General features: G+C 34.8%; 2 protein-coding genes and 1 non-coding gene across 3 annotated transcripts; 2 read left to right on the top strand and 1 right to left on the bottom strand.

Annotated features, from left to right (window-relative positions):
• The first annotated feature begins 2,179 nt into the window (after nt 1-2,179).
• On the top strand, nt 2,180-2,252 carry TRNAE-CUC (transfer RNA glutamic acid (anticodon CUC)). Its single transcript has one exon. It is a non-coding gene; the product is annotated as a tRNA-Glu (tRNA).
• A 46-nt stretch (nt 2,253-2,298) lies between these two features.
• Nucleotides 2,299-4,963, top strand: LOC146901390 (Tetratricopeptide repeat (TPR)-like superfamily protein). Its single transcript, XM_085734958.1, has one exon. It carries the CDS (start codon nt 2,408-2,410, stop codon nt 4,310-4,312), a length of 1,905 nt encoding a protein of 634 aa, XP_085591084.1. The 5' UTR covers nt 2,299-2,407; the 3' UTR covers nt 4,313-4,963.
• A 401-nt stretch (nt 4,964-5,364) lies between these two features.
• LOC146901389 (GTP-binding protein YPTM2) lies at nt 5,365-9,251 on the bottom strand. The gene is made up of 8 exons (XM_085734959.1): nt 9,109-9,251; nt 7,516-7,588; nt 6,995-7,042; nt 6,856-6,903; nt 6,335-6,406; nt 6,085-6,240; nt 5,867-5,970; nt 5,365-5,724 (listed from the first exon to the last, which is right to left on the bottom strand). Exons 1-8 carry the CDS (start codon nt 9,120-9,122, stop codon nt 5,631-5,633), a joined length of 609 nt encoding a protein of 202 aa, XP_085591085.1. The 5' UTR covers nt 9,123-9,251; the 3' UTR covers nt 5,365-5,630.
• Between the last annotated feature and the right edge of the window lie 3,359 nt (nt 9,252-12,610).

The raw sequence follows: 12,610 nt of genomic DNA, 5'->3' as shown, positions 1-12,610 counted from the left end.
GACAATGAGGCTTTCACAATGCTAATCACAATAGTCTTCGCCAGTTGTAGTAAGTAACCCCTTAATCAAACATACCATCATGATCATCATTTATTTTTCAATTAAAGTCAATTATGCAAACAGTTATGTCCTGCGACTAAGAAATTGTTAAATGCAACTCAAATGAATGAGAGCGAGTACATCAATTCTGCATCATAGGACTTTATATATTTCACATTTTAGAAAAGAATAAAACTATTTCAACTAAGCCAAAGTCGTTTGTATAAAGTAAACATGTAAAACAAATTCGTGTTACTTGACCTTGTTTTTGACATTTTCAGTCCGGAAAAACAAACTACAAACAACTATAACAACCAAAGGAACAAAACAAAATGCCATGTTTTTTTCCTTCTTAAAATAGAGTTTGAAATTGCCTAGATATTAGTAATTTATCTAGTCTTTAGTCTTTACACAACAACCATAGCCATATTAGTCAGTCATTAGATTTGAGAGACACTCTCAAACCATATCTGATTTCACATTGAAAACACACTTGATACACGCTTAACCTAAATTCACATTTTGTAGTTCGATAATTATGCAATAATGTCTTTGAGATGAGATAGATTGAATTTAGCTGTAGCTCGAAGCATACAAGAAACAAAGTGCCATAATATTATTATTGTGTTAATCTCCAATTTTTAAGGAAAATATATCCTAGTAAGTTAGGCTAGCAGGTAAATAAAACTGGTCGGGAAAAAAAAATTACACTCATAAATAGAACTAAATTCTCCTGTACAATTCATTTTTTAATAAGACTAATAAACTAAATGACAAAGCGTCATACTATTGTCCACTACTATAAAATAAAATCCAACACCAATATAGAATTCATCAAATGAGAAGGGCTAACCAACAAAATAGATTGAGCACTTAGACTTGGTTAATGCAATACTTTATGAGATGAGGTACAACTAATAAACTAATCACATAAGCTACACATTAAAGATTATACTAATTGTTTCCGTGAGCTTAGTTCCAGTGGCGGAGCCAGAAAAAAAAGTTGGGGTGGGCCACTAAAATTAACCGTTGAAAAATTGTTTAAAGTCTCGCAAAATAGACCTATAATTGAATTATTTAAATTTTTCGGGTGGGCCACTACACCACTTTGCGGGAATTTGGATCAACCGAAACTTAAAACCGACATAAAATTGTATAAAATCTCACAAAATAGACCTACAATTGAATTATTTAAATTTTTCGGGTGGGCCATTACACCACTTTGCGGGAATTTGGATCAACCGAAACCTAAAACCGACACACAATTATATAAAATCTCGCAAAATAAACCTATAATCGTTGATTTTTTAATTTTTCCGGGTGGACCGTGGCTAGGGGTGGCAATACGGGCCAACCCGCCCCATTTAGGCCCAGCCCGCTATTAGCCCGCCAAAAACAGGGTGGGGCGGGGCGGGCCAACTTGAGAGGGTGGGCTCAAACTTACACCTCGCCCCGCCTAAAGGCAAACTAGCGGGTTGGCGGGCTATTTTTTAAAATATTTTTTTGTCGATTTTTATTAACAAATAAATTCAATATAAACATTCTAACATTAAGCAAATCTCAAAATAAATCCACCATACATCCAACATAAAACAAATTACAAAATAAATCCAACAACATGAAATAAGTCTCAATATAATGCAATGGTGAATCAATTTTTTTCTAGAGATAGTGGACTAGTGGTGAATCAGTTATCACTTATCACTATCAGAAAGAGTGGCACAATTTGAGGTTGGGTCCGCGGGCCAACCCGCCCCACCTCGTTGTGACCCGCTTTTTCAGCGGGCTTAACAGGGGCGGGCCAACTAGAGAGATGGGCTCAAAATCTCACCCCAGCCCGCCTAAAATGGCAGGTTAAACGGGCTGGGCCCGTTTTGCCACCCCTAGTTGTGGCCCACCCCAGCCCATGAAGGGCTCCGCCACTGCTTAGTTCGGTTGTTAGAGACATTGTATATTATATGCAGTGGTCGAGGTTCGAACCCCAGATACTCAGGTTCAAATCCCAGACACCGGTTTATTCACCTGAAAAATGTGAAATTTTAACCAATAGGCTATTTGACAACAAAGAAAAATCACACTAATTGCATTTTTGCACATACTTTAAATATTTAGTATTAATATGCGACAGCAATATCAGAAATCCGTTGTAGTCTAGTTGGTCAGGATATTCGGCTCTCACCCGAAAGACCCGGGTTCAAGTCCCGGCAACGGAATTTTTAATTTTTATTTTTTTTCTGTTTCGTACGAAGTAACGAATATTTTCCTATACCGAAACCTGACACAAATAAAACACGCAATACGAATTTGAAAAATCTGAAAATTGTTTTTCAACTACCTCGTACGCAGAAGATCTTGTCCCTTGAAACACATGTATTGTTTGCGATTCCTGAGGAGAAAGAAATTAAACGCTTTTTCAACCTCGTCCTTTGTTACTGTAACCAACCACACCAAAACCCATCATGCATATGATCACGATCAAAGCAATGTCATCGCTTCGAACCAGCTCATCGCGAGTTACGTTCGATCCGGTGACATTGATTCTGCTCTCCGCGTGTTTCATAACATGACAGTGAAATCCACGACTACCTGGAACACTATCCTAGCTGCATTTGCAAAGAAACATGGGAATTTCGAACGCGCTCGCCAACTGTTTGATAAAATACCCGAACCAAACACTGTTTCGTATAATACAATGTTGGCGTGTTATTTGCACCATTTTGGAATTCATAATGCCCGTCGTTTCTTTGACCGGATGCCTGTTAGGGATACAGCCTCGTGGAATACTATGATTTCGGGTTATGCTCAGGTTGGGATGATGGATGAGGCGCGGAGATTGTTAGTGGCAATGCCGGAGAAAAACTGTGTTACGTGGAGTGCGATGGTGTCTGGATATGTGGCTTGTGGGGATTTAAATGCGGCTGTGGAGTGTTTTTATGCTGCACCTATGAAGAGTGTGATTACTTGGACTGCAATGATCACTGGGTACATGAAATTTGGGAGGGTGGGAATGGCGGAAATATTGTTTTGGAAAATGAGTTTGAAGACTTTGGTGACCTGGAATGCTATGATTGCTGGGTATGTTGATAATGGTAGAGCAGAGAATGGGTTAAAGCTTTTTAAGACAATGTTGGAAACTGGGGTTAAACCTAATGCTTTGAGCTTGACTAGTGTGTTGTTGGGTTGTAGTGATTTATCAGCTTTGCAGACGGGTAAACAAGTTCATCAGTTAGTTTGTAAATCTCCATTGAGTAGGGATACAACGGCAGTAACTTCATTGATTAGCATGTATTCTAAGTGTGGGGATCTTAAGGATTCGTGGGAGTTATTTGTTCAGATTCCGCGGAAAGATGTTGTAACATGGAATGCAATGATTTCTGGTTACGCTCAACATGGAGCTGGCGAAAAGGCTCTTCATTTGTTTGATGAGATGAAAAAGGGTGAGATAAAGCCAGATTGGATTACTTTTGTTGCAGTGTTATTAGCTTGTAACCATGCAGGAATGGTAGATCTTGGGATCAAATATTTTAACTCAATGGTAAAGGATTTTGGTATTAAAACTAGGCCAGAGCACTATGGATGCATGGTTGATCTTCTTGGCCGAGCTGGTAGGTTATCTGAGGCTGTAGATATGATAAAAAGTATGCCTTTTAAGCCACATCCTGCCATATTTGGTACGCTTCTGGGTGCTTGTAGGATTCATAAAAACATGCACATGGCTGAGTTTGCTGCTAAGAATCTGCTTGAGCTTGATCCAACCAGTGCAACTGGATATGTTCAATTGGCTAATGTTTATGCAGCACAAAGCAAATGGGAACATGTTGCTAGAGTCCGAAAATCAATGAAAGAAAATAATGTTGTGAAGCCACCTGGATATAGTTGGGTTGAAATAAACAACGTCGTGCACGAGTTTAGGTCAAATGACAGGCTACACCCTGAATTGGTTTCTATACATGAAAAACTAGATAAATTGGAGATGAAAATGAAGTTGGCTGGTTATGTGCCAGATCTTGAATTTGCATTGCATGATGTGGGAGAGGAGTTGAAAGAACAACTTCTTTTACGGCATAGTGAGAAACTAGCAATTGCATTTGGACTTTTAAAGGTACCATTAGGGGTACCAATCCGGGTGTTTAAAAATTTGAGGGTTTGTGGAGATTGCCACTCTGCGATCAAGTACATCTCAGCTATAGAAGGAAGAGAAATCATTGTAAGGGACACCACAAGGTTTCATCATTTCAAGGATGGGTTCTGCTCCTGCAGCGATTACTGGTAAGTTTGACGGCGTTCAGATACAACAATGGTGTTAAATTTAAGGGTATGCTTTTATTGCAAGAGCAATGATGTCAGGCTCTTCACCTTCAAGTTTATTTGGAATCAGTTTATTCCAAAAAGGAACCAAAAGGTTCATTGCTCTGGACAGACTAAGAACATAGAATGCAATTAATTGCTGCTTGCCGGCACCCCATGAACAAAGTGCTTACCCAAATGTAGCCTCAAGAAAATAAAAGCAATACTCCTCCATCCCAAAATACATGACCTTTTTGACCGTTGGCATCTATCCACGGTGGTGCACTGGAGTTGGGAGCATTAGTTGCTTACTGAATTTATTTTTATGTGAAAGTTATTATTTTTTATAACCAGTTATATTATCGTTATTAGGGAGGATTTTCACATAGTGCTAGCCTGGAATTCAAAGTGCAGGCGATCGGTTGGGAAAATTGGAGTTGTTGGAGCACTACTTGAAGAGCATAACTTGATAATTTTTAAAGAGAGCTGCTTGTGTAAATTACGTTTGATTCGGAATTGACTTGACTTGACAATATTAAAGCTTGTAGCTTTCGAGTAGTTTTCATAGGTGGTGGATGATTATGTATGTAAAACGGGATGCCTGCATATTTGCAGTGGATTGTTTCAACTTTCTTAATCCTTTCACATCTTGTTATTGGGTTTTAGTTTATCAATAATTTTAATGCTTTTTTATAAAAACCATTATTTCATCAATTTATAAGACTATTTACAGATATAGTTTTGTATCAATCAATACACCCGAAATTGATTAACCCGTGAAATTGCAAATTAGCAACAGAACTATACATTGAAAAACTGTGAATCTGTGCGCAACATATATGTCATCTTCAAGCAAGATCTGGCTCAAGGAATATACAGTTTACTTCAGAGCAAAAGATATGGTCAGCATAGAAACTGATTAGAAAATAAAATTAACTGATAATAAGTGAACCTTTTCAAAGATAAAAATTCAGTTTTCTATATATTTTATTTCATAAACTTACAATGCAATTAAAGAGCATCCAACAACTAAAGAGATAAGTGAGCCAATACGGGAAGCTATTGAGTAACGTAAAATGTGTTTGGGGCAACGAACAAGGCAAATACTGTTTTTCAACAATATTCCTACTTTTGTACATAATTTTTTTAATCAAATACATAAAAGAATTGAAGTTTTAACAACAATCTGAACAAACAGTAAAGAGTAAATTGACGAACAATCTTCATATGAAAGCATTATGTGAAAGCTAGTTTTACATGCCACAGAGACACATGGAACTTCTAAGACCATGAATACTTGGTCTCTAAGACGAGCAGCAACCAGCCTTCTGATTCACTGGTTGTCCTCGAATTTGGACTGTTGCAGGCCTGGCACTGTTGGCAGGTTGACTCGCCATTCTGTGAAAAAAGTACCGGCGACGAGTAAATGAGGTTAATAATCAAGGTAGATCAGTATCTATTGACTAAACAAGGTTCTTTGAAGTTCACAAACTCATGCAAAAAGCTCAATAGTTGTCCTTTACATACAGAAATTCCATACCTGTTTTTAATTTCAGCAGCCATGGCCATGAAAGCTTGTTCCACATTGGAGGCATTTTTAGCACTAGTTTCCATGAAAGGAATTCCAATTTCATCTGCAAATGCCTGATGTACAAAAGGCACAAACATCAAAATATTAGATTAAAGGAAGGACTTAAAAAAAATGTCACTGGAAGTGGGACATGTATATGGGGCATAAATCAACAAATTTAGAATCACCTTTGCTGTTTCAGAGGACACAACTTTTTTGTCCGAGAGATCGCTCTTGTTTCCAACTAGAAGCTTGTTAACATTTTCACTTGCATAGCGGTCAATTTCATTCAGCCACTGCTTAACATTGTTAAAGCTCTCTTGGTCAGTGACATCGTAAACAACCTGCAAAAAAAAAATTAAAAAGATTACACCATTGTTTTCCCAAGACAATGTAAAAAGGAAATTGCTGACAAAGGGCCGGTTTAAAAAGACTCACAATTATGCCATGAGCCCCACGATAGTAGCTGCTAGTTATAGTCCGGAAACGTTCTTGACCAGCAGTGTCCCACTATACAATAAAAAAATGCAGAAAAATCTGTCAACAATTACAGAATACAGTAAAGAACCAATCCCAGATAATTGAGCCGAAGTGTTTGAAAAGGAAATTGATTTCCTAATATTCAATGGGTAACTTTATAACCTCAAATAATACTGTTCAAATGATCCAAGAACACAATTGGTAACTGGAAAAACTTGGAATGAGCCATTTATCAAATGGACATATAATAATTACTCAAAAAAAAAAAAGATATCCTCAAATAAAACTTCTCATGGATAATTTTTTCTACGCATGTTCAAATTGATTTTTGTACATCTAATTGAAACAATCTCAAAAACGTAATTTAGATGTAGAAAACAAATTGGCATAGATAGACTCGTGTAAAACTCCCATCAGAGTTCAGAACCAATAACAACTTGTTCAGTATTCAAATAATATTAACTTAGTCAGTGACTTACAATTTGAAGTTTAATGGTCTTCCCATCCTGCTCAACAGTGCGGATTTTCTAAAGAAGGAAGCATGGTAAATAACAAGTCACATACTAAAGTTGAAAACAACATGGAAATAAGTTTAAATGGTAGATATGGAATGCTTACAAAGTCCACTCCGATGGTACTGATATAGCTGTCAAGGTATGAATCATCCTGTTTCACAGAAAAAGAAAAATATTAAGAAGTGTAACCTCCCTTCATAAAATATCATTCAAGGTGAAAGCTTTTGTTTGACATTGCATCCTTGACTGTCAAGTGAGAGAGTCATTTTTATGTGAGAAGAAGGAGTAAATCTTGCCGTTCGATCAAACCACAAATAGAGATGTGACTCTGAAAAAATGAAGTGACTAATAAAAGCTTTTAACCTTGACCTTACATTGTTTATGGTCAAGATTTACTCCTTTTACTCTCTGGTGCATATAGCCTGCTCACAATCTCACTATGTATGACACCATACACACTTTTTCAATGCCTAAAAACACATCCATATGTTCTTTATATTCAACTTTGTATGAAAATGTAATAGTAAAAAATGGGAATATTCAATTTCATTTTTCATTAATTGAAAAAAGATGACCGTAACTAAAGAAGGAAAAAAAAAAAAAAAACAGGGGCTCAGAACTTACAGCAAACCTCAGGAGGAGACATGACTTGCCCACACCAGAATCTCCAATCAACAAAAGCTTGAACAAATAGTCACTGAAAATAAGATAGGATGCCCCAATCAAAGATATGATATTATTAATCAATGCCTATCTTTTTCCTAAAGAGAATGGCCATAGCAAAATGGGTGACTGTGACATGGCCCAAATGAGTTCTAGTCTATAATGGAGTAACTTTTGATAAGCATTGATCTATTATAAAATAATCAAGAATCATAATTATTTTATGGGTCTTGTTAACCAATGCCCCCGGGGCACTAGTTAAGCAATCTTTAAATCGAAATTTTGTCTTGGAAATGTAACTTTTAACTTTTAATGAAGTAATAAATACACTACCTTTTTATAAAAGCTTGCTTGCTTAACCAATGCCCCGGGGGCACGGGTTAACATTCTCCTTATTTTATAAGGATATACCAATGAAGACAAGAAATTGATTCATGTAGACAAAAAGCATAATTCAATCATGCTATGCATGTTCGAGCTAATCAGCAAAACTCAAGCTCATGTTTGCCACAGTAGACAGCAAAACATGACTGTCTAAAAGGTATAGCATGTACGATGCCACATATATAGGACATCATTTATAATTAATTAATTAATCCTAGATTGATTGAAGTCATGCACACAAACAACACATTCTTCTTTATTAAACTGTCCCATGACCTGTACAACATTTTTTAACATATATCCCACATGGACTTCACTAGCTTTACACGAAATACTTTTGTCCATTAGAGGATTCCCCAGTACAAGATTACAAAAGACACATATCAATTTCAGAAATAGTTCAGCTAAAAAATGCCTCTAATAAATTTTTAAACCTATTAACTTTAGGGAGGACCACATTTTACTCAAGACATCATATTCATTGATCTATCTATGGAATAAAACTTCAACTTCAAGATCCCCTTATACCAACCGTGGAAGAAACAAACTATAGAAATCTCTGAGTTGAAAAAGCATTCGGTCACTCCCTAAATTCAATCATAAAACAACACTTAGGAATGAAGGTGTGTCTGGTGTCCTACACATGCCAGTGTCCGACACCGGCACAGGTGATTACATTATCTCATTTTCTCAAATTATTATCGGTGTATAAAACATTGCCATCCCATGTGTATCAATTTTAAGAAATTCACATGTCATATCCATCACAGAGACCTTAGAGTTCACATGCATTTACCTTATGAAAATTGAACATCTCTTGAAACCAAAAGTGGATCACATAATCAAACATGTAGAAAATAGACTAAAAATAACTAAACATGATAACTAAACGGATCCATCGACTAATTAAACGGATCTAAATCAGCAAGGAAGTTTGAAGAAACACGATCCATGAACAAATTTCACAATCCATGCATAAGATAAAAAGTAAAACAGTTCAGAAAGCACTAAAATTCACCATCGCAAAACAACGAATGCGCAGATCTAACTAAACAAGGTCGAATAAGAATAATTAAAATTTAAAATAAGACAGGAAAGAATTAATTTGTGACGGGAAATTTGGAGAAGTGTTAAGCAGAAAAGGAAACAGAAAATAGAGTTGAGACTTACTATTCAGGATTCATGACGGTGAGAGGTTGACTCGGAAAGGGATCGGAAGAAGGGTTTGGCGGCGAAGGGAGTTACCGGTCGCCGGATAAAGAAAAGAGAAATTGAGAAGCGAAAGATGGAAGAAGAAATGAAGGAAACGTGTGAGTTTTAAAATGACTCGCTTGGTGTCGGAGGTATACGCATCAAGAAGGGAGTGGGGTGACGTATGCCAACCACTTCGGTGCTTGCCACGTGTTCTGCATCATTTACCCAATTACTAGATTGGATAATTTCTTTCCTTAACATTTTTTTATTTTATTTTTTTAATTAAATTTTCCTTACTTACGCACAACTATGATTCTCGAGTTCAAACCGATTAAAGAAGTTTATCTTGACCATGGCTCTGTTTGGTAAGACCATAAAAAGAGCTTATAGCTTATAGCGGATAGCTTATAAGTCCGTTTGACAAAATAAGCTCTGTTTGGTAACTTTTTTTACAATGAGCTTATAGCTTATTTCACGAATTTCCACGAGCTTATAAGCTATTTTTCAGACGCTATTCCAAGTAGCGTTTGAGCTTATAGCTTATAGCTTATCATCTTTTGTTCCATTTTTACCCTTATTATTTTAATTAAAACCCATATTTACCCTTTATAATATATTATACTTTAAAAAAAATGCTACTGGACGGCGTACAATGCTTTTGTTTAGCACATTAATATTGCAGTTCAACAACTCTAATATAATGATGGACGTGTGTGTGTATATATATATACCTCCCCTGTGTGTTATATTTTTTTTAAATGATAATATACCTCACTTGTTTTTTTTCCCTTGTTCTAAACTATATAAAATTGTTTTAAGTCTTTTGTAAAAATGTCTATTTATCCCTTATTGATTGATAATGTATTTAATAATTCAGTAAAATAAATTTCAAGAAGGTCCTCTCAAAAAAAAAATTCATTGTAACCGTCAATTATTAGGTTCTAAACCATATAAAATTGTTTTAAGTCTTTTGTAAAAATGTCTATTTACTTTTTAAAAAACAAAATTGAATTAAGAATTCATGAATATTTAAATATCAAGTTATATAAACTTTATATTTTGAATTAATAATACCCTTTTATGTCATTTTACATTTATCAGCTACTTAAACCGCTAATTTTATCAAACACTTCAACTAGCTTATCAGTCATCAGTCATCAGCTAGCTTATCAGCTAAAAGCTATCAGCTAGCTTATAAGCTAAAAGCTATCAGCTAACTTATCAGCTATCCGCTATTTTTACCAAACAGAGCCCATATATCTTTGTGGAATCACCCTCTCAAAAAAAAAAAATCTTTGTGGAATCACAGCAGATTTCTTTGGTTACTGTTCAGTTGCATGTTTGGTGAGGGTAACCTCTTTCCAAACAAGCACTTAGCATATTAGTTGAAAAGCGAAATTGAATTTAGTGAAAGGCGCGAAATTCTAATTGAGTTGTGGTGAAAGGCGTTAAAGATCGACAGTATATCAAACAGAACTATTTTTATAAGAGAAAACATCGAAACAATCTCATTTACTATAGTTTGAACTTCTATCTTTTAACTTACTCCCTCCGTCCCATAATACTTGACACAGTTGACCTTATTACGCATGTCAATGCATAACTTTGAGCTTAAATATCTTGAATAATATATTAAAAAAATTATGAAAATTTGATATTTTGAAAATACGCATCGAGACGAATCTAACGATATCTTATATGGTATTATTTATCTTTGTATATTAGTAGAAAAATACGGTCAAAGTAAGTTAGGTCAAAATTGCACATTTTCAAATGGGTCATATCTTGCAGAACGGAGGGAGTATTTAACTTTTTTAATATTTAACTCAAACGAGTTAATCTCTACTAAAATATAAATTAACTTATATAGTAAAACAATTAAGCTTGATGTAAGAGTGTATAAATAAATTCCTACTTAACAACTCATTTTCATCTCATCATCTTAGTTGTCACATGAGTATCCCATTCGCTACATACAACCCTTTGTCTTTAAATATTAGCTCATTTTCAAATTAGTATATATATTTAATGTTTCTTTTTCAAATAAACATTTAATTAATTAAATAACTGGGCTTAAGTGATTAATAATATTCATTAAGGACAAATTATTTTAGAGAATTTGAGTTTGATTCCTTGATAATTTTTTTTATCATAATTTACTTATTTTTCGACCAAACTTCACTTCGTATCATCAGAGTCTCTTTTTTCTAAGAACCAGATGTTAACAAAAAAAATAAACATCTAATTAATATCACTAGTTATCTTGAAATATAAAAATTCCAAAATTAACTATATACATAATACACACACAAATGATATGTTAGGTACATTTATATATAAAATTCACATATGAACTACATTATCAATTTTTTTAAATAAAAGTTAAATATGCAATAGATGTTTATGTTTAGGAACACATTTCAAAAATTGGATGACCAAAATTGCGGGCTTAAAATAGAACGATCATCGTAAATAAAATTAAATTGAGGATCGAAAGTGAGTACATTACCGGTTGAACAAGACTGATATTGGCATGTGTTTACGCAAAGAGTATGGAGTTGTGTTGGCAAGAACCATATGCTATACTCCTTTGTGTCTTGTGGATGTGGGTGAAACGTTAGAATTATTTCATGTTTTAAATGAGTTAGTGATATGCAGTTTGATAGTATGAATTTTGTGCTCGATTCCAAAACAACGACAATCGCCTTTCACGATAGTCGGGTAGTTGCTACGAAATTTGGCAATATCATCTCAACCTCAAGGAATATTTTTGCATCTCAACTTACAAACTTCCGGGTGGAATTTAATAGACGGAAACAAATGTGGTTAATCACACCCTTGCAGGGGCAGCCAAGTTATCAGATAGTTCCGCCACTTATTTTGATGTACCCTCTTGTATTGATACACTTGTTATTAATGAAATGTTATAATAAATGAAGAAGAGAGGAGGCAACAAAATTGAGGTTTTTAAAACTGAAACCACAATGTTAGAAGTAAAGATCACTAAGACATTGTTTGAGAGTTTGAAGGGGAGGGGAGAGCTTTGAGGGGCGGGAAATGAAAAAATCTTTTACATTGAAAGATTATTTTTTTAAAGAATGATAAATTAACGTTTATGATTAATACATTTTTAATATTAAAAATATTATATCAGCATAGATTAAATTTAAACAATTCATATAAACCCTCGAAAATCCTTCTCAATACAATTTTTTTAGAGGAAGATTTTGTATTATAAAGAAAAATTAACCCACAAATCCCTCTACTCTCAATGTCTATTTCTTCCACTTGCTTATTTCTTTTTTCTCAAAGCTCTTCCCTCGCTTCGCATCCAAACTCGCAAACAAAGTCTTAAATATTTCGTATCGAGTGAGCTACAAGATGATAAAATGTGAAGGTCAAATCTCTATTAACCAGCTGTCCAGCTCAAATGAAGATGCCAAGAATCATCAAATACTAAATGAAATATTAGCTGTGA

The sequence above is a fragment of the Medicago sativa genome, chromosome 8 (assembly GCF_051527215.1).
Source record: "Medicago sativa cultivar Bolivia chromosome 8, Bolivia_mono, whole genome shotgun sequence".
NCBI lineage: Eukaryota > Viridiplantae > Streptophyta > Magnoliopsida > Fabales > Fabaceae > Medicago > Medicago sativa.
Note: the sequence above shows the minus strand (reverse complement) of the source record. Positions and strands in the feature narration are given on the sequence as shown.